This window comes from Podarcis gaigeae (genome assembly GCF_964106915.1).
Source record: "Podarcis gaigeae genome assembly, chromosome: 1".
In the NCBI taxonomy this organism is placed as follows: domain Eukaryota; kingdom Metazoa; phylum Chordata; class Lepidosauria; order Squamata; family Lacertidae; genus Podarcis; species Podarcis gaigeae.
The window spans coordinates 48,805,406-48,830,078 of NC_139678.1; the positions used below are offsets into that span (position 1 = coordinate 48,805,406).

Consider the following 24,673-nt stretch of genomic DNA (forward strand, 5'->3'; position numbering starts at 1 on the left):
ACTCCTGTTTCTTCTGATACCGCAGTGGCTGATGTGCAGTGGCACACTGTGCAGCCACGGTTAAGCTCAGGTTAAGGCCTCCGCACAGCTCTCTCTCTCTTCCGCCCCAGGATACCAAATAAATAAGGAATTTGTACCGCTGGTTTGAGCCTAACGTACAACAAAGGCAAATGATAAATGGATCTGAAGAAGTGTGCATGCACACGAAAGCTCATACCAAGAACTAACTTAGTTGGTCTTTAAGGTGCTACTGGAAGGAATTTTTTTTTGTTTTGATAAATGGATTGTATCATTAAAAATCCAAGGGATGGCGCAGCGCCACAATGGGGAATCCGCTGGATCCGTTTCTCTGCGACGTACAGTCGGCGGGTCCTCGGAAGTTGCACTTATCTCGGAAGTCAGGGCTTTGGACCATAGAGTTTTTGCCCAAGCTCTCCTGTCTAGAATTCTGGCTCTATGCCTTTTGACGCGGCGCCCGCCGGGCTACGCGCCCAGACGAGCCGAGGAGGAGGAGGTGCCTCCTCGGTGACGTGCAGCGTGGAGGGCGGGGCTTCGTGTTTGGAAGCGGAACTGGAGGCCGCGGTGCCCTTGGTAACCAAGAGGAGTCACGTGACAGGAGCGGGAGCCCAGCTGAGAGAAGGAAGCGAAGGAGCCAGCGGCGTCTCACTAGCAATCTCCTCCGACCACCCCGGGCAAGATGTCAGGCAAAGACAGGATCGAGGTTTTCCCTTCGCGGATGTGAGTGGCGCGTCCTGGTGCTTTCGGGGCCTCCCTTGGGCGGTGGAGGGGGCCCGGTCAGTTCCTTCCCTGTGCGCTGGGGGGTGTTGAGCTCTCTAATTAAAGCTGCCACGGATCAGCCACAAACACCCTTTTCTCACCCTTGTAATTCTCAAAGAAAGGGTGCGATCCGTTTTCAGCGGCCTTAAGAGCCCAATAGAATGGTAGTTATTTTGGATTGCTTCAATTCGCGTTGAATTTGGAGAGCGCTTTGGGGTGCAGAATTTGATACTCGTCAAATTCTGTTTCGAATCCCATAACTATCACCAATGTATTGATTGGCGTTGGTTAAGTTTACATGGGGTTGTGGGAGGAATGCGCTGGAATAAAAAGGTGATGTTACCTGTCATATAAGAGTCTTCCCCCCCACTCCACTCAGACAAGTCAGACTTGGCTTAAAAAATGGGGAAGTGAAATGTGAGTTGTTTCCAGGTCAAATTGGCAAATGCTTTGTCATATGGTCAGATGTCTTTGACAATTATGGAACAAGGTTGTCATTTTATCTGACTATGCGATGCTTGAAATGTCTCTTATTATTAATATGTTTGTATTAGAGACACATTTTACTAGTCAGAGGATGGTAGGAAGGGGCAGTACTAAAATAAGGGGAAAAAGAGGAAAGTGAAGCCTCAAAATGATGCTCAAAAGTAGAAAGCTTATTCTAGTACATAAAATTGCAACCTTAGTAATTTCAAAATAGAAATTTCTTAATAACAAACAACTTTGTTCGGCTTTCAAACTGAATTTTGAGAGGGAGAACTGAGTTTCCTCATGAGCACTCTTATTTTGAAGGCTGTAAGTCTTCTGTTTCTTTTAAGTGCCATAAAATTAATTGTACTTCTAGTGCCTAGCTTGACAGTTTCTCATTTTCACACATTGCCATACTGTTGTGTTAACTTGGAAGTCCCATTGATTTCAGTGGAATTTTCTCTAGACAGGTATGCATTAAATTTCACCCTTGCAGTACAATCATATGCAGAGTTTTTATTATGAGTATAGATTCCTGCTCCTTACATAGATCAGCCATATTTCCAGTATGTTTTCTGAATCTGGCATGGCATTCTTGATAGTAAACAGAGCCATGTTTAGTATCCACACACAGTTTTGCTGAATCTTGTTCCAACTAGTAAATGAGTTAGTCTGAGACAGAGAGGCAGTGGTGCAAGCCAGTCAGTGCAGGAATACGGACACCAGACCTTCCCTTCATTTAAAGAAGTTCCAGTTCTCTTCCTCAAGTTGATTTCCAGCTTAGGCGGTTCCTGGGAGACATATTATAAACCCTCTAAGGAATTGCCATGAAATCTCCTTATTCAATATTTCTAGTACTGCCCAAAATTAGTTTGTTGTTATGTTTTCAATTACTTTTCCTTGGAGATCATGGGAATCATGGGTGGACGCAGCAATTACCGAACAGGCAAAAACCATTGAATTCAGGCAAATCCATAGAGTGAGCACAGACCGTTGTTTACTGTGTGGCAGCTGCTCGCTACCATTCTTTGAGATAATTGCAAGCATGTAGAAAGCAAGTTGTGTCTAGCCGTTAGGTGAAGCCAATGTTATTGCTTCTTGCTACGATTATAAAACTGAGGCAAGGGCCTGCAGTGGTTGTCTCATTATGTGCCAGTTTTCAAATATCCACCATTTGTCATAGGATTTCCTCTGTCCATGCTTCTGTTCATACTTTACCTGGTAACTTCATATTGAGAAAAGTAGTATGTGATGTGATTTGGTTTCTGTTGAATGGTAGAGTTTCCAGTAAGGAACTTAGCTTATAATAGGGTTGCGATATTTCTAAAAGTGAAAATTCAGACATAAAGGTTGGCAAGCTTCTTTTGGCAGAGTGAACCAATTCTAAAGTACTCTTGGCAGCACTTCTGTTGCAGCCTCCCCATAAAACTGGAGTTTGTCATCTTTGCTTATTTGGTATGAGGATGCAAGCGTGTTTAGAATTGCAGCCTAAAGGTTATAAGCTTATTATTTCTTCTTCTTCTTCTTCTTCTTCTTCTTCTTCTTCTTCTTCTTCAGCAATCACTCATAGCCAAGTAAGATTGTCTTCCATGAACACAGTCTTAACAGTGAGTCCATAAATGAATGTGGAGGTCAGTTCTGGATCCACACATCCTTCCACAGTGGGGACATAGGTTTCTGGGCAGGAGTTGATCTTGGTGAGGGGTTTGCCAAGCGTGCCTTCCTCTTAGCTCGTTTCTCCCTTTTGTTCTGAGATCGAGCATCTTCAAAGTCCATGACACCTTTGGTAAAGGCTGCTCTCCAGTTGGACGCTCGTAGGCCAGTGTTTCCCAGTTGTTGGTGTTTATACTACATTTTTAAAGATTTGCCTTGAGAGATTCTTTAAACCTCTTTTATGATGTACCCTTCAGTGCACAGTAGGTATTATTACAGAGTAAACAAGTGTAGGATTGGACTGTCAGACATGTGTTGTAAGTATATGTTCAAGTTCTGTGAGCCAAAGAATATTTCCTCTTGTTTTTAGGAATGTGCCTTTTCAGGAACAATCTTCTCTTTTTCCCAGATCATCTCCAGTGACAAGATCAAAAGTATTTATCACTTTTTTGAATTTGACAGGGCTCAGACCATCATGAAGGCCCGTTTGAAAGGAGCCCAGACAGGTCGCAACCTCTTGAAGAAGAAATCTGATGCTCTGACTATGAGATTCCGGCAGATTCTTAAAAAAATTATTGAGGTAGGGTGTTTTAATGTACTGAATTTATCTGTGAAATAAAGCTAAAAAATTTCCAATGTACAAACCATTATAATAGCAGGAATGAGTTTTGCTCTTTTTAAAACAAGAACAAAACAGGTCCATTCCAGACTTCTCTCAATTGTAACCTGTATATTGGTTTCAGAAAATGTCCTTTTTTTGGGTTGTGTTTGCAGACAAAGATGTTGATGGGTGAGGTGATGAGAGAAGCAGCCTTTTCTCTCGCTGAGGCAAAGTTCACAGCTGGAGACTTCAGGTAAACCTCACAAATGGGTGTAGTTGAGGGAACGTCTGTGTGAGACATTTGGCCTTTCTCAAGAGGTGAACCATTCCTTTCTGTTTATGGAGGAGATTGGGAGGAAAATGAAAATTCTGCAGCAGATCCTATAAGAGGAAAAGGTAGAACACAAACCCCATAGGAAATTAAATATATTTCCAGAGTGTCTGCAAAGATTAACGAGCAGAAGAAAATATGAGGGCAGGAAATAACACTAAAGTTGTGATAGACTCCACAGTGTTCTAAATATTACTACCTACCTTCATATTTTAGCTTCTTCTAGTTGACAAATGACTCCTTGAGTTTCTGTGACTTTGTGTTCTAGTAGCAGTCATCGATTAATCTTTAAAACAAATTACCACTGCATTGCCCACAGCGCATCAGAGCATGTTTTGAAGACTGATCAGCATGGTTTGCTGTGGTCACTGCTTTGAACATTTTAAAAATTGCAGTTCACTAATCACGATTTCAGAAACATTTTAGGAATATATTGTAGGAATATTTTAAAATGCAACGTCCCATTTCACAGGTATAAAACATTTCTGTTATCACATTTATGAATAAGAAAAACAGCAGTGCATTTTTATTGGTTCAAGAGCTGGAACCTTTAATTCAGCTTAGTACTGTATTTGGGAAAAACCAGAACCTCTAGTACTTTTCTGCTTTATAGGATACCATGATGTTGTGTTATGTATGTACTGTCCTGGGATTAAGCCTCACAAGTGAGACTTGCTCTCAGAAAACATACATGGAATTGTGCAGCAGGTGCTAGGACCAGGTTTTACATTTCTATGTGTGCTGCTGTGTTATCATTAAAATACTTCATGAAAACTAAGAAAATATACTGGCAATTGCTTCCTCAAATCCTTTGAATACGTACTGATACATATTTGTTTCTGCAGTACAACTGTGATTCAGAATGTGAACAAAGCTCAGGTCAAGATCAGAGCTAAGAAAGACAATGTAGCAGGTGTGTATCTTTATGCTGTGCATGATATAATTATATTAAATTTTATTTATTTAATTATTTAAGTCATGGAGAAACTACCACATTGTTCAGTGCGGCTTATAGTAGAATCAAATAGTTGGAGTTGAGTTTGAAGGTTATCGAGGTCCAATTCCTGTTCAATGCAGAATCTGATAAATTGTTATCCAGCCACTCTTTAAATGTCTCTCTTTAAATGCCTCCAGCACAATGCCCACCACTTCCCAAGGCTGTCTGTGATACTGTTGAAACAGGAGGAAGCTTCTAAAGTTTATCCAAAATCTGCTTCTCCGCCATTTTCACTTGTTTGTTCTAGATTTGGAGCAATAGATAATAACTGTTCTATATTCTGTGACAGCCCTTCATATATTTGAAGCCTGTCATGTCTCCCCTTAAATACTTTTTCTTAAGCCTAAATATACCCAGCTCTTTCGGCTGTTGCTCATAGGATGGTTTCCTGACTTTTCACACTACTGCTGGCCCTGCTCTGGGCACACTTCAGTCTGTCAGTGTTCTTATTAAAATGTGGCTCATTTTATAAACTGAGCTTCAGAGGATGTGTTCTGGTTCATTTGAGCCATCATTTCTCATGACATCTGAACTTGGAAACTGTTATTTAAGTGCTCCCTATAAACCAGAATCAAATTGGCTTTAGGTCCCAAAGGGTGTGGTCATGAGCGTTATGGGAACAAGATGGCAGCCAGAATAGAAATTAGGAAGTGGAATTCATTAATTACACAAACTGCTGTGTATCTTTTACAGGTGTGACCCTGCCAGTTTTTGAACATTACCAAGAAGGAGGAGACAGTAAGAAGTGATTTTTTCTTTTCTTTTCCTTATCTCAAGAGGTTTTGATGTGATCTTAGCTTTAATATGCCATGTTTGAGACCCTTGAAAACTGCGTCTTCTGTAACTAGCCTGTAGTATAATATAATAGCAACGGTTATATGGACTATTTACAGCTTCTCTGTAAATGTTTAGGGGAGAATTTGACATTGCACTCTTCTGATCATTCTGTCAAGTGCAAGTATTTTTGCTTGCCTGATGAAAGGATCCCCCCTCTCTGCCCCTGTGTGCTGTTCTGAGGGTTCTCCCTGCCTTCCATGGCAGATATTTTTTTGTGGCGGGGGTCGGGGGGGAGAGAGTCCCTTTACATTAGCAGGAGCCCTTGCACCGACTCCCGCTAGTACTCTGGGACTAGCCCTCAATTTTTAAAAAATCAAGGGTTGCTTTTATATACTGGAGGAGAGGTTAACACATGAAAGACCACGTGGTGTCTTTTAAAATGCAATCCTGAGCTTTGGGATGTTATGGAAACTCATGCTGTTTACTTAAGTAGGGTCAGGATTGTATTCTTTGGGCAATATCACTTGTGCGATTGGACTTCCCCTTCCTTTTGCAGTCCTACCCCCACCCCACTCGTAAATTTGTTCTGGAGAGTTCTCTAACCTTCTGGATCAGACTTTGAGGGGTAGAGGGATTGTAGAGGAAGGGGAAATTCTGTCAAACTGGTGGAAACCCATTCTGCAAGTGTCCTCCTGACACCATCAGATATATCCCTTTACAACTATTTGCATTTTCCATATTAGAAATGGAAGCTGAGATGAGTAGCTTTGCAGCTGTCTCATGCTTGGAACCATCTTCCACCCTATAGTAAATATTCTGATGGTTTAGTTTTCTGTTTGGTGACTGATTTTTTTGTTGCTAACGAGGCTGCTAAATGTTCTGGATGAATTATTTCAGGTTATGAGCTGACTGGTTTAGCCAGAGGTGGGGAGCAGCTGGCCAAACTAAAAAGGAACTATGCCAAAGCAGTAGAACTCCTTGTGGAATTGGCCTCTCTGCAGGTAGGTGAAGAAAGAAAACTATTAAAAGGACCTCTGGTATGGCTGTATATATAATAATTCTTTGTGAGGTCTTTTTAAAGTATCTGCTTCCTTTTCTAATTGATCATCTGTAGTTGTTTCTAAGATATACTTTGAGGACAAGGGGAACTGCATATTGTGCTCTGACCTGAAGTCGGGGGTGCATGGTGGTGCCAGGGAGTGGTTTTGGGGTAGGTGTAGCTATATGGCTTTTGTTTAAGGGAAAATTAGATTGCAGCCTTTGGACTTGGCTTCCAAAACACTGATGAGCTGACATTTGCACAGAATCCCACCTTGTTGCACTAAGTTTGTGCTATTCTCTCAACTTCTTTGAAAGGAGCACACAGCTGGGTCTTTTTGTTGAGTTGCTGAATCTGAATTATCAGCCTGGTAGAACTTTGTGTGCTCACTTTGTGATGCTCACAATGTGGATGTACACATTGTACAATAACCCCTTCGCCACTAACAGTATATTGGCTATAGTTTCCTGTTCAAGAATTAGCTTTCCACCTTACAAATTAACACTAGAATGTGAGTAAATCAGCACTGGGAGTGTGGGCAGCCTGTTTCTATTTTGCCATCCCCTAATACTGGACTGGTGCAAAAAACAAACTGCTAGTAAGTTTGGAAGACTGAGCTGTCAATAAAGACTCTATTTAGGGAAACTTGCATGTGAAATACCAAGTGAGTGACAAGCCTGCATGATGCCAAATCAATTTATCTTTCTTAGCAATAAAAGTCCCATATATTTGCTGACATGTCTCTGCTCAGGGCTGAGGTACAAAGAGCTAGTGCATCATGCTTTTTTTGCACAAATATCTAATTTTCTGCTCATTCTTTTCCCTTTCTATAGACTTCGTTTGTTACACTAGATGAAGCCATCAAGATAACCAATAGGCGTGTGAATGCTATTGAGCATGGTGAGTCCAAGGAGATAATCCTTAAGTTAGTCTTGTCCAGCCCGATACCTTCCAGATGTTTTGGACTACAACTGTTGGGGATGGATGTGAGTTGTAGTCCAAAACATCAGTGTGCTCTAACTATAGTGAATGAGATGGTTTGCATAACAGGGCAAGCAATATGTGGGCTCTCGGATTACAGCTGCTTTGCTCCTCCTCAGTCCATTTGGCTTAGGGTCTCACCTGAACCAGGTCCAAATGGAGAGCATAACCAAAAATACTGCCCACCATAAATTGGGTAGTAAATGAAGCTTCCTAATATGCATCCTAATACCATGATGTGATTCAGAGCTGTGCTGATGGATGGCTTTTCCAAGGCTCCATTTCATAGTACTATCTTGGAAGAGGTCAGAATCTAGAAGAACCATCTCCCTAAGATGACCCTTTCCCCCCACAACCACTATGTTTGTGGCCCCTGGAATACCACATCACTGTGAAGGATTTTTCTTTTTGCCCTGTCACACTCTGGCCATCCTGTGTAGTGCTTAAATTACTGTGCCATACAACGAACTACGCATCTAACTCGGTTGACAACCTGGGCACCCCTTGGCAGGAGATCAGACTATACACATATCTATGTATTTTCAAAAACATAGATGGCAATCACCAGGATAACTAATTTTTGCACGGCTGCCCTCCTTGTACTTATAGAATCATACTTACTAATGGCAATTTCTTTTTATAGTGATTATTCCCAGGATTGAACGTACACTCTCTTATATCATAACTGAGTTGGATGAGCGAGAGCGAGAGGAGTTTTACAGGTGAGTGACTTGGCCATCCAAAAATAGGAGATTATGAATCTGGAAAATATTGTTGGGAAGAGGTTTATAAACCCTTAAATGAAGAACATTTGTATATTTTTTAAAGGTATGGTTCACGTACATATATTGGCGGCATTTTTTCTCCCGAGTGATTCCTTTTGCATATCCTCAGGAACAGAATCATGTGGAGAAATAAAAATGTAAACTGGGTTGCATATGGGTGTAGCCAATGGCTGCTGACACCATTTTCCAGAATCACAGTTGCACTTTTCTTGCCCTCCGTGATCTTGGGAATCGCTTCTAAGCACTGTGAGTGGAGTCAAAATAGCTGCCTTGGGATGGAGTCTTTTGAGCCCACGAATGCCTCTGTTAGCCAAAAAGGAGTGAATTTTTGCTCACTCAACATTTTTCCTGCAGCTCCACCACCAGTTTTCATCCTCTTTTTGCAAGGTCTCACAACTCTGTGGAGTCTATTGGGGTGGGAACCTGCAGTGAGGAGTTAGCAAAAATGGCCTCCCCCTTCTTGGATTCGACTCTGTACAAGTGTGCAACCTAGTTCATACTGATCCCCCCCCCAACAGTCCTTGCTAACCTGATGTACATCTCCCATCAACCCACAGGCAGATTGGCTGGGACTAATTGAAGTTGTACTCCAAAAGACCTGGAGGACACCAGGTAGTTAGTTCCTATTGCTCTAAGCAATAACCTCACTTTTTCTAGGAAGAAATTCAATTTTTAAATAATTGTGCCAAAAGAAAGCAGGTGATTAGGGCTGCAAACAAGTTGCTGCAAGCAAGCTACAATGGAAAGTACACCTCCACCTCCAAATGTTGGTACATTTTGTCCTTAAATTTTCAGCTAAGTTCCACAGAATTGATGGCCTATTACTGTCAACTATTTGAAACAAAATTTAAAAAAATTCCTTCCAGTAGCACCTTAGAGACTAAGTAAGTACAGTGGTGCCTCGCTAGACGAAAAGAATTCGTTCCGCCATTCTCTTCGTCTAGCGGTTTTTTCGTCTTGCGAAGCAAGCCCATTGACAGCTTAGCGGATTAGCGCTACAGCTGTCAAGCGGCTTCCAGCGATCAGCTGTTAAGCGGCTTATCAGTGGAACAGCTGATAAGCGGCTTAGCGGCTTAAGAAAAGGGCGGGAAAAGTGGAAAAAAAAACCACGGGGGGATGCAAGATTTTTTTCGTCTTGCGAAGCAACCCCATAGGGAAATTCGTTTTGCGAAGCACCTCCAAAACGGAAAACCCTTTCGTCTAGCGGGTTTTTCGTCTTGCGAGGCGTTCGACTTGCGGGGCACCACTGTATGTTATTGGTATGAGCTTTTGTGTTCATGCACACTTATCTGAAGAAGTGTGCATGCACACGAAAACTCATACCAATAACAAACTTTTGTTTCGACTATGGCAGACCAACACGGCTACCTGCCTATAACTGTCAACTATTTCTCATTGGAATAGAATACAAATGTATATTAACTTATGTTTACCAAAGCCTTCAAATGCAGTGTGTCAAATGGAACAATTTATCATCTAAGGGGTGGCACACTGGGACTGCGACACCCACACATAACAACACAGTTGAGTTCCCTCTCCTTCTGGTGCGTGGGAAAGCACTCAGTGCACCAAGCCATTGCAGGGAATGAGAAGCCCTAGCTTTTCCCCAAACTTTGTGAAATTGGAAATAAAATCCCAATAATGGCTGTGTCACATTTTGGGGTGGGGTGTGGAATGTAGAAATGACCTGCTATCTGCACACTGGCTTTACAATAATTTGCACTATTTTTCTCTGTAGATTAAAGAAGATACAGGAGAAGAAGAAGATACTGAAAGAAAAGAATGAAAAACTGCAAGAGTTGCAGAGGGCTGCTGGACAGCTGCGCGAGCCTGCTAATTTGCTTGCGGAGGAAAAGGATGAGGATCTCCTCTTTGAATAGCTGTGGACATCTGTTACAATGCAGGACTCAGAACAGTGAGTTTGAGATACAGTTCTGGACACATTGTGATGCTTTTGTGGCTGTTCATTTGGTGTATTAGCCTGTGCTATCCAGTCTGGATTTATTCCAGGATTTTTTTCTGTTGTGGAAAATAGCTGGTTTGTCCATTGAACACATGCATGAAGCAGAAACATTTCCACTTCTACATATCTCCATTTAATTTAGTTGGCAGAGAAGTATTGCCACTTCTGCTTCTGCTGTTCTCTCAGCTGTACTTAACTTCATTTTCCCCACATACTGCCAAATTCTTGTGAGCAAAGTTCCTTGTTCTGACCTGCTTTGTGTTCACAAGTGACAGCAACTGTAATAACTTATTAAATGAACAGGCTTTTTTCTTCAAAACACAATTTAATATCTGTGTGATCTCATTGTATCTTTTTGTTTCTAAAAGAAGGAATGGTTTCCATTTTATGTTGTATTTGCCAACTCATCTGTGCTGTAAAATCAGTAAAGGAACCTGTGTCTAAACTTGTGTCATTTTTGTAAAACATCTATTAAATCTCCAAAATAGGTAGGTAGGAACTAGTTGAGTGAACAGGATTTCTCTTTTGCATCTGAACAACTATTCTATAGTTACTTGAACTCTGAAGCAGCTGAAAAAGGCATCCTCTTGTCAAAATCTCCCTTATTTAGTGCATGCTTACTTGTCCTACAATTTGACAGAAAGCTGGCCCTAACAAGCAGGCTGAAAAACATGTTATAATATCATGCCAATGTTAGGATCGTCCTACATACACTGTCATGTGATAGACAACAATCCCATGACTGCAAACATGGAGCAGGAATCCTAACAGCCATATGGTAAGTAATCCTATACAGTACAAGGCTATTGTTCTTAATGGAATAGTTAAACATAGTGTTTTTGCCCTTGGGCTGTTATCAGAAAAGGAGCAACCATTTCCCTATGCAACTGGTGTGTTTATATGGGCTGCCATAGGTGGCACCAGCCTCTCTCTAACTCATAGTTTCCTCAGCGCTGCCTACCTAACACAGCTATGGTTGTGTCCTGTGCTGCATGCATTTAGCATTCAGAGTCTTCTGAATTAAGAATGTGTTAAGTTCTTGGGAGTAGATGTGGTTTTAGCTCCTTGTGATAGTGCAGCAGCTGAAGGATGCCTGGATAGGGATTCCCCAAAAGATGTAACCAAACTTTTAACTTGATTCTAGCAAGTGTCTGGAAGCACCTAATGATTTGAGACAGACATGACTACTCATGAAGTTCCACACCAGCAAAGAATTGATCCACTTAGTGAACAGTTAAGGAAATCACTTAAAGCAGCAACTAATGGTGACCAAACAGAACTCAGAACAGTTTCACTCTTGAAATAAGCTTGTAATAATGGTTAAACTGGTGAGTCTACAACTTTAGAAGCGCAAGGCAACATTAGTATTGGTTTACTGAAGCAAGAATGAGTCACTGGAGTTATACTTTCAATTTACCTTGTACACCATACTTCTCTTCACCTTCAAACATAGCAAAACAGCACCCAGCAGGACTGAAATCCCCCCATCAGCTTGATAAGACACTAGGCATGGGTTGGGAGAAATGGCCTTGCGTTCCACCTTGAAACTTCTGGTCTGGGAGATTCATTAATCCTGCTCTGCATGCAACAAAAAGTACTACATCCAGAAGTGGGAGGGGTGATTCTAAATAATGTAATAAGGCATTTAAAATGAGTTGTTAATTCCAAAAAAAAGACTCATACAAGTTCTCCCCTCCCCTCATTGCACCAAGTTCACATAAGGTGCTGGTTTATTTAAAGAATACACTCTGTGTGCAATATAAGTAATAAGTGACCTTTATTTTTGGTAAGCAAATAATGATGCAAGATATGCTAATTCCTTTCCAAAGGACAGAGAAAAACCTCCACAATTAAACATATGCTTATTCAAGTTTCATTTTTCAGTCAAGTACCTTATTTTCCATCATGATGTTACAAACTTATGCTGAAGTTTTAAGCCATGTTAAAGATATGCTGGAACTTTTATAAAGCAGGGTTGTTTTTAATAATCTCAGGACCGCTCTGGCGTATTGGGACCATACTGGCTCCTAGAACCACTTTGCTCCTCCGTGGTCTTTTTTTAGTCTTGTGCCAACTGTGTTCTCTGAACTCGCACGTGGTTAAACTCGCTTCACCATCCCCAAGCTGCAGCTAAGAATACATTGATTATACACCTTATCGTTAGTGAGGACAGAGCTTAACCAAGAGCTCAGCTCAGTGTAATTGGGGGAGTAAAAACCTGGTAGGAACAGAGATGGATTTTTTTTTTTTTTTTTTTTTAAGAGGAGGCTGCAAGCTCTGGGAGGCCATTCCGGTTATGCAGTTGCCTTTAGGAACCAAATGACACAGCCAACTCTCTGCAACAAAAGTTACTGTGTGTGAAGCGGTGCCTATGCACTTCTGGGGAGCATATTCTGCCAAGATGGAGCACACAAAGGGTCTTAGGTACCATGCCCAAGTAGGCTTTGGAACACACCATCCAACTCTACAAATAAGTGACTGCACTGACTGAGCTACAAGGGCAGTATCTGCTTGACAGCTCAGTTCAAAACATTAGATGCACAAGATTGCACTGATGAAGCTGAATGCCAGTAAGGCTTCAGGATAGTACAAAGATGAGCTGGCTTTTGTTTCCCTGCCTTTTGTTAGCATACAGTGGCTGTAGGCTGTACCACCATACCACCCCTGGCACTGGCAGCCAGAACAGCAGCATGGATGCAACTTGGAGCAATCTTGGTACTGCTTTCCATAACACTACAGTCTGCACACAAGCTGCAGCTGTTTTATACAACCCTCTATATTTATTTCCTGGCACAGTAGCCTGTAGTACTAAGCCACTAGGAAGTGAAATATATTACCTCACGGTTACATTTACAACAGTATACTTGAAGGCTAGGAATATTATTTTACATGTTTACATTAATGTGCAGTTTATAATAGCTCAAATTAGAGTGCAAGTAGATGTCAAGCTTCAACCTGGGCGTTGTGTAGAGATATACTGTATTACCTTAAAAAGCTATTTTGTTATCTCTTCACCCTTTCTCTTTCCATTTTTAAAGAAATATCATTACAGTCATGGTTTGTTTACAAGGCATATCTTTCACTTGGTTAATCAAATATTTCCCCCTATTTAACTAGCCTAGAATAGAACACCACTTGTTGCAAAGCTCATTATAATACACAATATTGTATCCTCTGAAAGAAGTTTAGAATTTTCTTCCCTCATCCAAACAGATATGTCCATTTTTCTGTAATTACAATATTGTGGAACATCCTTTTCCAAATGTCAGTAGTAGAGCAATTGACAGATATCAATTTAGTTATATTGGATGATTTCTGAAAGCCCTCTTAATTATTGTTTGCCACAGTTGCATTTCTATAGCCAGAGCTTAGTGTGGATTTTTAGGCCACCACTCTTATCTCAAAGGACAGCAGGTGGTAGGCACATTTAATATATATAGTAATTTCTGCATTTAGAAGACTATGTCCAATTAATTTCTTAATCATCTTAGAAATTCAGAAGGGGGATAGGAGAAACAAAGGGGATTTTACTGTTAATACCAGTATAGTATCTTAACCAGTATAGTATGCCAAACCAGTATTTCATATACTGTCCTAGAATGCATCATGGATTACATCAGCATTTTCTTAACATTTAAACCTAAGATACTGATAGAAATATTTACATGGCTGTAAAAGTAATTAAATTTAGACCTCATGGACATCAGCACCATAACCCTTAAAATGATGAAAAATACATACATCTGGGTAATGCACAGACTATACAATGCAGATAAAACACTTTCCATTCCTTAACCATAGTTAAAGAAGAGGGAGCAGGCCATGGCACTGTGTGGACTCTCCCTAGCCTTCTCTTTGTGTGCGGATTCTACCATCCTTAACCATGAACCTTCATCTCTGCACAATTTCCTGAACATTTGTTAAGTCTTGTAAGATACGATTTGTAAACCACTTCAAATACTGATTCTGAATGCCAGTGATCAAGCTTCACCATGGTTTAACAGTAGTGTAGACATAGCAAAGCATAGTTAAGACAAGGGAGGGAAGGGGATTTGTGCGAGAAAAAGGAAGGGGAAAGGACTGAATAACCCCATAGCCCATTCCTGATCCCCTATGCATGTTTAAAGGGTGGGAAGCCTTATATCTGCACTAGCCCAGAGTTTCTGAATTTTGCTGTCTACTATCACATCAAAGCAAAGCAAGGAAGAAACACAACATTCATTTTTCTGCTTTGTATTCTAAGCAAAGTTGACAATTTGAGATAAATCACTATTTTGCAGGTTGACAGTGATACATAGATTATTCCATATCACTTCTATTTCCTACCCAAAGGCTTCATTGGATAGAGGCACATTGTTGAGTGATTTTACAATCTCTTGATAAATGTGCTACGCTTAAAGATCATATACATATACTCTCCAGAGGAGGGGAGCTGTTGGTTGATTCCAGATTTCTCTTTTCTCCCATGGTGGGGGAGTGGATCATAATACTAAGAGAGGAATTTCAGTTCTTAAATAGTATTACCCCCCTCCCCCCAATTCTTCATATGTCAATGTATACTGTATGTTCAACTATGAACACAAAAAAGTTTCAATCCTGCTTGGATTTTCTGTTTAATCCCTCAGAGAAAAATATGAAAGAACATGGAAAGACTAATTCTTAACTATTAGGTTATATTCAACTACATGTTGAAGTAGTTCCAGTGTATGACAGTATATAAAAATAAAAGCTATGATTGAGAACAAAGAAAACTATTCATATTCACATTAAGGGTGCCACAAAGCAACAAAGCTAATCAGTTTCAAAGGCAGCTACAATTAGAGAAGTTTCATAAATGCAATAGCTGTAATATTTGAACCTTTATGGGTATTTTCAATTGCATATAAGGATATGCTGGTTCTAGAAACAGAACACACCAGGTTCCTAATTTAGTAACATTCACATTCTTCCACTAGTTTTGTTTTACAACAGTATCAATTAAATCCAGGATGATAACTGGGTTACTTAATATTATAAACTCCACTTTATAACTACCTACATGATCAACAGCCATGAGACACCTTGTGCCTAGGTATAAAAATACAAGAAAATATTCTAATATTCATCATCCCAAAGTCTGTTTCCTTGGTTATAAAAGACAAATTTACATTTTAAGGAAGCAAAGTATTCTTTAAAAAAATCCATATAAGAATTTCTATTTTCATAAAAATATAGCTTCCCATCTAAACTCTTCTATAGTCCCATGTGTTAACTGTGGCTCTCAATCAATTGATATAGCAAAGAGGAAAAAATTCATAAAATACCACATCTAAAATATCAGCAGATATATATATATATATATAACCTTCCATAGGACTTACTGTTATTTAATTAGCTGTGAATCTGATTTACAAACTAACTAAAGACAAAAAAGTTTGAAATATTTACAATGTACACATCTTCAAAAATTGCAGTGCGATTAGATAATGGAATGTTTCAACAACAATTTGAAGCCCAAGAAGGCAACTTCAAATCAAAGTAGCCCCTTTAAACATTTGAGAGTACTTGTAGATTAATTCCTTCATTCCCCTTGTAGGTATATTCCTTTATCCAATATTCTGTAAAGGTGTTTTTGCAAACTACCATCATGTCCGCAACATAATTAACTTAAAAACGTTAAATAACAATCAGTTTTTATAGTGATCAGGGACTGTATACATATATATACCTTGAGAAAAAACTCTAGTCAGAAAAGGTAAATTTAAAGCAGCCGCTTGGAAGTGTTTTCAAATGATTAAAAATGTAGTGGCTTGTTCAAAGTGTCAATGTCTGGTAAAAAGGTAGTGAAAGATCAGACATTCAAAATCACAGTAGAATGGTGTCAGACTGTATGAGTATTATTTTTTTAAAGCCCACAGTTAATCCGTGCACACAGAGGACTAGAGGTTAATCCATCATCTAATATACAGGGTGAGCCTTCTTCTATTGGCAAGGTCCTTTTCTTCCTTGTAACTGTTTCACCGTAGCCAGGAGGATGGCACCCACTGAGGTTCTGTATCAAGTTTGTTAATTAAACGAAGTAATTCTTGGTATGCTTTGTCAATATCAGAATTCACAATAGCTGTGTCGAAGTAATGGCCATTATTTTGCTCCATCTCTCGGGTTTTCTCTATAATTTCTCGAAGTTCATCAGGCTGAAATTTAAACGAAAGTATACTACGATATTTATGGATATATTACACAAAAATATCAGAGTCTTGTGAAAAAGCAGCATTAGATTGATTAGGAGGAAACAAAGTACTGGCAGGTCTGAAAGTCAAGCTGCATATATCACTAGGGATAATGTCCCAGAGATCATAGGAATTTGCAGAACTCCCTTTTGCTGATAACCATCGTCATCTCCTCATTCCAAGCAAAGATCAGGACCTAAACAAGCCTGTTGACTAAACCTGCAGGAAAATCACCTAATGACCTCATAAAACCATCTGGATCCATTAGGGTTTGGGAGCAGACCTTCTAATTTGATCCTTCCCTCCTATGGAGGTTATAAGTCAAAATAGATCAGATGATGATCTGTCCATGACAGAATCACGACTGGCTCCCACAACATAGAAACAGTCCAGTGTGTTTCCTGCCACCATGTTAGCCCGGTTATAGTTTCAGAAAGGGCCATGGTTGGCATGGAGGCCATAACATTCTGAGCTTCTTCAGATGAAGCAACTTTGGCATAAACACTGAGGATTCCCAGTACAAGCTGCCTCAAGGTCCTCAACGCTATGTCTAAGATTACCTCCAAGAGCTTAGGGAGGGAGACTTTTAGGCAGCAGAATAGATGATACACCAATATAACCCCTGTCCTGTCTTGGGTTCCCAATACCAGGTATACACATGCAACCCTGATCACCTGTCAAACAGGATATCTGATCTGGGGGCTGAACCCCTAAAGGACAAATCTACCCCCTACCCCTTGGCCAAGCTTAAATAGCTGATGTCCTGTGAAACCTGGAAGATTCTATTTTAAACAGGGAACTGAATGCAAAATTTAAGATAAATGCACTTTAGTGATCACCAACAGTCATGTCAGCCAGCTTAGATGGCTTCTGCTTTTTGTCCTGTTCTAAGTACAGTGGTACCTTGGTTTGCAGCCGCTTTGCATTACAACCACTTTGGATTACAACCATGTGAAACCCGGAAGTGCATGTCCCTTTTTTTTTGGATTACAACCAATTTTGGGGGGGAGGCCCAATTGGCGAAAGCACGCCTTGGGTTACAACCTGTTTTGGTTTACAACCGGACCTCTGGAAAGGATTATGGTTGTAAACCAAGGTACCACTGTACAGTGGTACTTTGGTTTACGAACTTAATCCATTCCAGAAATCTGTTCTTAAACCAAAACGTTCTTAAACCAAGGTGTGCTTTCCCATAGCAGTGGGGGACACAGTTTACAAATGGAACACACTCAACAGGAAGCGAAACATGTTCTTATTCCAAGGCAAAGTTCACAAACCAAAACACCTACTTCCAGGTTTGCAGCATTCTTAATCCAAGTTGTTCATAAACTAAGCCATAGGTAGGAAAACTAAGGCCCGGGGGCTGGATCCAGCCCAATCACCTTCTAAATTTGGCCTGCAGACGGTCCAGGAATCAGCGTGTTTTTACATGAATAGAATGTATCCTTTTATTTAAAATGCATCTCTGGGTTACTTGTGGGGCCTGCCTGGTGTTTTTACGTGAGTAGAATGTGTGTTTTTATTTAAAATGCATCTCTGGGTTATTTGTGGGGCATAGGAATTCGTTCATTTCCCTCCTCCAAAAAAATATAGTCCAGCCCCCCACAAGGTCTGAGGGACAGTGGACTGGCCCCCAGCTGAAAAAGTTTGCTGACCACTGAACTAAGCTGTTCTTAAACCAAGCTACCACTGTAATACATTGACAAACTGAAAACACTATCAAAAGCAGCTGGCCAGCACCACCTGGTGGCAGAAACTAGGAGGAACACATCAAAACAGAGAATCCAAAAAGAAAAAAATCAGCAGGAACTCAACATCTGCCACACATTCTGTCTATAATAAAGGGAATACCAAGTAAAGTAGAATTTTGTCAGTAGAATTTGTAACCAATGCACACATGTGAGTGGAAAAATTTCAGCTCATGCAACAAGACCTCTACTTTCTCCATCCATGCTCAACATGCTAGAGGTTTTGGGGACTCTCAAGAGGAATGTGGCAGCTTCCTTGCTTGAAAGGGTGACGTGGTGCCAGCTTCCTCAACCCTCATATGTATATTTACTTAAAAGTGACCCAATTCAGTAAGCCTCATCACATATTACTGATGTGTATTTGGACACAAGCTGTAGGAGGATGTCATAACCCTGAACAGGAGCAGCAGAACCCGCCAACATTGAATTCTGTGGCATAAAGTTAGGTCTGCAATCCTGCCTGTGTCTTCTCATACTGAATTTTGTGACTGCTGCGTGCTACACAGTTAGCATATTTGAAGAAAATGTGTATCGGAGCACCAAGGGCCGAATGCACTGTTATAAACACAACATGTGAATATTACCTTTGGATTTTTGCCCTCTTTGGCCAGTAATGCACGAAGCCGCTCTTGTGAAGGTGGTGCAATGAAGATAATATATGGCTTCAAGTCTGAATTGCGAAGGCTCTTCAGTGACTGTTGGGAAATATAAATCTGTACTATTAATATTTTCATAAAACAAAGCAAAACTATAATTCATACCAATTATCTATTGTCAATACAATTTATGCATGCAACATTATACATAAATGGTGACTCTCTACACTAATGATTGTGCAAGGCTTCTACCTAGAAAAGCCAGTTTGCTCCTGGAGAAACTAGCTTAACAAGTTACAACATGTGATCTCAAAAATCGTTCAGTTGGGGCTGCACAAATAACAAAAAAAAGGAACTTAAACTTCATGAACTACACAAGCTAGCAAAGAGATAGTTACATTGAAACTAGAGCTGAAAACTGCAACTGATATAGGGTAGCGGAGTCCAATTTTCCTAATAGTAGACCATGCCACTTATCCAGATGACAGTTCTTCTGACAGCAGCAAAATGGAGAAGACAACAGAAAAATGATGTAAACCTACATAATGAACATGTATGCAATTCTAAAATGATTATGTGTACAGGAACTGTGAGGATCTGACGTTTTATATTCTAATGACTAATTTTTTTGAATTTGGACAGTCCACATTCTTACTATGAGTTGCTCTTTACGTGGTGAAGAATATAATATTCTATACCCTTGCTAAGTGTGGTTACAATAATTCTGCTATTTACAGTATTAGTGTATTTTTATAGAGTAATTTGCTATTTCTTCATATTTAGTCTTGAAAACACAGATAGCATAATTCAAGACTTAGCAACATGTGGTCTACAGATGTCTTTAAATGACCTAACAAGATGAGGATTCTGAAAAAAGTCTAACATGACCACAGTGAAAGTGGATGAAGCATGAAGAACCTTTGATTATAGCTGCTTCTCACTGTGTATGGTGCATGAGTTACACTGGTGATTGCTATGGTAAACACAAAATGTGAATGGGAGACTGAAAGCAACATTACTGCATGTCCACTGCATGTTTAAAGACGCTCAGTACATATAACCACTGAATATGTAGAGAGGGCAACTAATGTACAAATTTATTGCCTGTATAGAAGCATATTAGGGAAGTTGCATACATCTGATCTAGGAGAAAATTTAGTGTATACATAGACAGATTTCACATTTGTATCAAAACCAACTAAAATAAGGCCTTCATCAACAACACATTCTAACTAAACTACTGCAACACAGAACCTAGGATTTCAACATCCAAAAGAACTTCTATTACCTGTGTATGGATATTTAAAAGACATATCTTTCCAGAATTGATCACTTGCCGGACAGAGTCTATGCTGGTACCATACAGATTCTTCTCGAATTCACCATGCTCAATAAACTTTCCTGCTGCTATGTCGGCCTCGAATACTTGCCGTGATACAAAATGGTAATCTCTGCCAGCCACTTCATTGTCTCTCCTATTTCGTGTTGTATCTGAAAAGACCAGTAAACAAATCTAATTTAAGACTTCTGTGTCTTTTAACTGTTTTGAAGGCATTTTTGTTATATCAGTTTGCAAGGTATGAAAAACAGCTACTTGGAAAGAAACCCTTTTCAGCAGAATGTATAAGTGCAAAATTAACAATGTTGACCTTTAGAGTCTTTCAGCCAGAAAGAATCGCAAACTCTTAACTGGGCTAAAAAAATAGTTCCATAATACAGCAGTCTCTGGCACATGTCCAACTGTGCATAACACATGTCCAGTCATGCAAATGTACTTCGAACAAAAACATGAAGCAGGGGATGTCAGATGCAACTGAAAATACAGGAGAATGCAAGGTAGCAAAATCACCTTCCTGTAAATGAGAATTTAACTAAGTTATTTCAATAAACTGCCTTGTTCTTATGAATGGGATCAAAGTAGTGGTACAATCAGAAAAGGGATTTTGTGGCAGAAGTCCAGGGCTCCACTCAGGAGAATAAGTAGAAGGGCCCAAAATGGAACAGGGCTGCCTTGCTACATTTTTAGTTAACTTAATACACATCATCATCCAATGATGTGGGGGGGGGGGGAAGAGTTATAATACCATTAAAAATTACATATCTGCATCACTGGGTCAAAGGACATTTTTTATGGTTAACTCCCTACATTTGTATTGGGGAAGGATTTACTAAAGCAACTTCCCTCCATAGTAAGGTATATAGTGTGGTACTGAACTGAACTTGCAAAAATGATGTAAGGCCAGGCAGCAAGGGTTTGACATCAGAACACAAGACAGTTACATGCCCCAGCCTTTCAACTTACGAGGAACTGCAGAAGCAAATCTGTCAGCTTCGTGATTCATTAACCTTTGCCGAAGTTCATTTTGGCCACAGTTTTGTGGACCGATCAGGACAATGGGTCGTTTCCTATTCGCTGGTTGGTGATAAAGGGACATTTCCTCATAAGTCAAGATCTCCTCGTTGTCATAATCTTGAGAAAACAAGGCCAAAATAAGTATGGCATTTTTTGATTAGGAAGAAATAAACATGGGGTGATATTCAACTATATTTTATTCAAGAGTAAGCCTGCTGAAATTAATGTACCTAGCTGCCATGTTCATTAATTTCAGTGGGTCTACTCTAAGAATACCTTAGAACAGCTTTAAAAAAATAAGCCTTTTATTGTTGTGTAATAGTTTTTTAATTATCATTTCTTCACATTAATTGAATGCCAAAGGATCAGTGTCCAAGGTTTATCACTTCTAAAATCAATGTTTATTACAGTCACAGACCAGCAGTTTACTTCTAAAACATAAAAACCCATAGAAAATTCACTATTATAATCAGGAAAGAAATATTAGAAACATATAGTCCAGATAATATAGAAATAACTATGGGTGAATATTTATGCACAATAATTTTAACACATCGTAAGCTGAAAAATGAATCAGTTGCACTAACCAGAAAAAATACTGGAAGATAGCTGAAATCCCTTCTTACCGTCATTTTTATTGGCATTATACAGAACCTTTTTCCTTTTCTTTTTATTTTTCTTCGCACACCAAAGTTTCCCTAGAAGTTAAAAAATAGAGAGCCAAAGTTGTCCAAATATGTAACTAAGTTTCCAGCTGCAATTATTTATTTTATAAAGCATGTTAAATTGATAGCTGTTGTACACAAATTAAACACAAGGCAGACCCTGCTCACACAGACTTACAATCTAAAGGAGGAAAGGAGAATGTGTGCTACTTCAGATGTTGCTGGTCTACAACTCCCATCATACCTGATCATTGGCTATGCTAGCTGGGGATGATGGGAGTTGGACCAACAACATGTGGCCACCCTGATCTCAAGGAACAGCTATGACATGTTAGAAATAGAAACAGCTATGACATGTTAGAAATAGTAAGTAAAATGAATAAGCCATGGGGAAAGAAGTGTCTTAAGGAGGCACTTGGAATATCAAAACAGAGGATAGTTGTTATATTGGAAATGTGATAACATTTTTTTAAAGAACGGGCTATACTAGCAAGAACAAGTAGAAGAAAAGTTCATAGAGGTTTGTACTCCCTACTTGGTCTGTATATCAGTATTAAGGAACTGCTACTTCTGTCTTCCGTCAATGGGACCACACAGGCAAAACTGTTCATTCCCTTGGTTATTTATCTTTTTAATTTTTAAAAATAAACTCACACACCCCTACCTGAGTACAATACATCCATATATGTAATCAAGGAGGACAAAGCACATGGTACCACTTCTAGATTCTACCTGAGTCAAAGTGCAATAGATGGCTAAATCACACTCAGAACAGACCCATGTAGATCAATTGCCTGCTGATTTCAGTGAGTCTAACACTGAGTACATTAAGTTTCACCCAAAGAATTGGATATAATGACAGTATCTCAGCAAAAGTTGCTTGGTCAGTTCAGCTCTCCTTAAACATGTTATGAAACCTGTGGATAAATGCTCACTATCACTGAAGTATTTGAACTGAAAAAGAGGAGGCACAGTTCAAGGACTGAGTTTCTTTTAAAATTATTAGTTATCACAGGTATTTCATGAAGATTTTCATCTACCTGATTTTTCTGGTTCTTTGTCTTCCTCTATAGTTTGCTTCATAGCTTCTCTTTGTTGCTGAAAACTTTTCCCTTAATGATAGAATACATTTAATAATTAGCAATGAGAAATTATTGCCATTTCAGAATACACCACTGTTTCAAGAGTGATCACATTTCAAAATGGACTGAGATTTTGATCCCTATAAGCGCTTTGAGGAAGATAATCCCACAATAAGAATTCTTCTCATACCTCTGCATCAGTTTTTTCATTTTGTTTTTGTTTTTAAATGCCAAAGTTAAAAGACGTCTACAACATTAGGACTCCTGTTGGGAATTTGGTCACATCAGCAGTCTCAACTCACCAAAGGAGGAGACTATGCAACAACAATTCAAAGCAACATCCCAGTAGTTCAACGACAATGGTATCTGAAACTTCTTTGTAAAAAAAAATATTCAATATACACAAATACTCCATGATTAAATACCTGGAATGAGGCCTGCCAAAGGCTGATTTTCCTCATCTCCATCTCGATAGGCCTGCCACCAGTTTGGATCTTCTTGGCTGATGACATGGAGTATATCTCCCTTTTGAAAGGATAAGCCTAGCTCTCTGCATGGGACATAGGGGTCATCAGATGGATCATAGTCAAAGTGAGCTTTCACATGGATCTAGAAAATATAGAGGTATACACATAAATATGGACTGGAATTGCAAGTATTAATCTCTGACAATATGTTCCTTTCGTATATAAGAGATCCCACTTTGACTTCAAATACAGAATGAAGAGCTCAAGCATAAATAAAAATATAAACTACTGGTATAGAAGGCAATTAAAAATTAGGAACAATTAACTGGGCAGTAAGTAACTTGGAAGTGGCAAGAGGGCTTCCCCTCTACAGCTTAGACCTGAAAAGGCAGACTCAAATTTAAATCAGAGAGACAGGAGAGCACTAATTTTCTATTCTCTGATGACCTCCAAAGGAAAGTTTCCCTCTGCCCAGCCATTATGGATTGTGTGTGAACTCAAGCTGGGTCTGCCTGCTCTCCTGCTTAACTATCCCAAGCAACTTGTCCCAAACAAGCTCCAACCAGTTTCTCCATCCAAATTTGTCAGGGAAAGTACAGCATTACAAAGCTGCGGCACATGTACATGCACATGGGAGATGGCTAGGAAAAGTGTGCTCCAGATACTTCTGTGCACTCATTATTATCAAGGTGTTTTTTCCAAGCACAATCAACCAAGTAACACAGAGATGTCAGACAAACTTTCTTGTAACAAACTACCAATTTTAAAATAAATTTGACACTTGCGTTATAAAAATATTGATGACTTGATGTTTGTTCCTGCTTCCCCCCCGCCTCCACCACTTTCATTTTTTAATGAGAAGTCATTCTGCTTACATAGGGCGGGGTGGAAAATGTCACTCTGAGCTCAATGAAAAGGCACTTTGATGCATAACTATAAGAGGAATACCTTGGTGACACAGAAAGTGGGGTAGGCGCAGGCAAATGAATCTTAATGGAAAGCACACCCCAGATCAAGGCACTATCTACCATTTTGCATATACAACTCACTACAGAAACAAGACACTTAATAGCAAATATCTAAGGAGCTTAAGGAAAAAAATCAATACAACAAATGTGGTTTCTGCTCTCAGAATCTAGTTTCTGCTCTCAGAATCTAGTATGAAAACCTTATTTCTTCAC

At 39.6% G+C, this 24,673-nt stretch overlaps 2 protein-coding genes across 7 annotated transcripts in view; one reads left to right on the top strand and one right to left on the bottom strand.

Moving 5' to 3' along the window:
- Positions 1 to 522: 522 nt before the first annotated feature.
- On the top strand, positions 523 to 10,817 carry ATP6V1D (ATPase H+ transporting V1 subunit D). The gene is made up of 9 exons (XM_083752838.1): positions 523 to 738; positions 3,361 to 3,478; positions 3,673 to 3,752; positions 4,676 to 4,743; positions 5,521 to 5,565; positions 6,502 to 6,605; positions 7,477 to 7,543; positions 8,268 to 8,346; positions 10,148 to 10,817. Exons 1-9 carry the CDS (start codon positions 698 to 700, stop codon positions 10,287 to 10,289), a joined length of 744 nt encoding a protein of 247 aa, XP_083608964.1. The 5' UTR covers positions 523 to 697; the 3' UTR covers positions 10,290 to 10,817.
- A 1,315-nt stretch (positions 10,818 to 12,132) lies between these two features.
- The window catches only part of PALS1 (protein associated with LIN7 1, MAGUK p55 family member), a 51,731-nt gene continuing 39,190 nt past the window's right edge, over positions 12,133 to 24,673 (bottom strand). For 4 of the 6 annotated variants that reach the window (XM_083750565.1, XM_083750562.1, XM_083750564.1 and 1 more), the window contains 7 exons: positions 23,451 to 23,634; positions 22,984 to 23,055; positions 21,866 to 21,976; positions 21,228 to 21,395; positions 20,214 to 20,416; positions 18,914 to 19,024; positions 12,133 to 16,545 (listed from right to left, as the gene is read on the bottom strand). In XM_083750565.1, the coding sequence (XP_083606691.1) occupies positions 16,369 to 16,545; positions 18,914 to 19,024; positions 20,214 to 20,416; positions 21,228 to 21,395; positions 21,866 to 21,976; positions 22,984 to 23,055; positions 23,451 to 23,634 (1,026 nt within the window). In that variant the 3' untranslated portion in view covers positions 12,133 to 16,368. The remainder of the gene's footprint in view (positions 16,546 to 18,913; positions 19,025 to 20,213; positions 20,417 to 21,227; positions 21,396 to 21,865; positions 21,977 to 22,983; positions 23,056 to 23,450; positions 23,635 to 24,673) is intronic. The other 2 variants (XM_083750566.1, XM_083750567.1) reach the window with 1 other exon arrangement.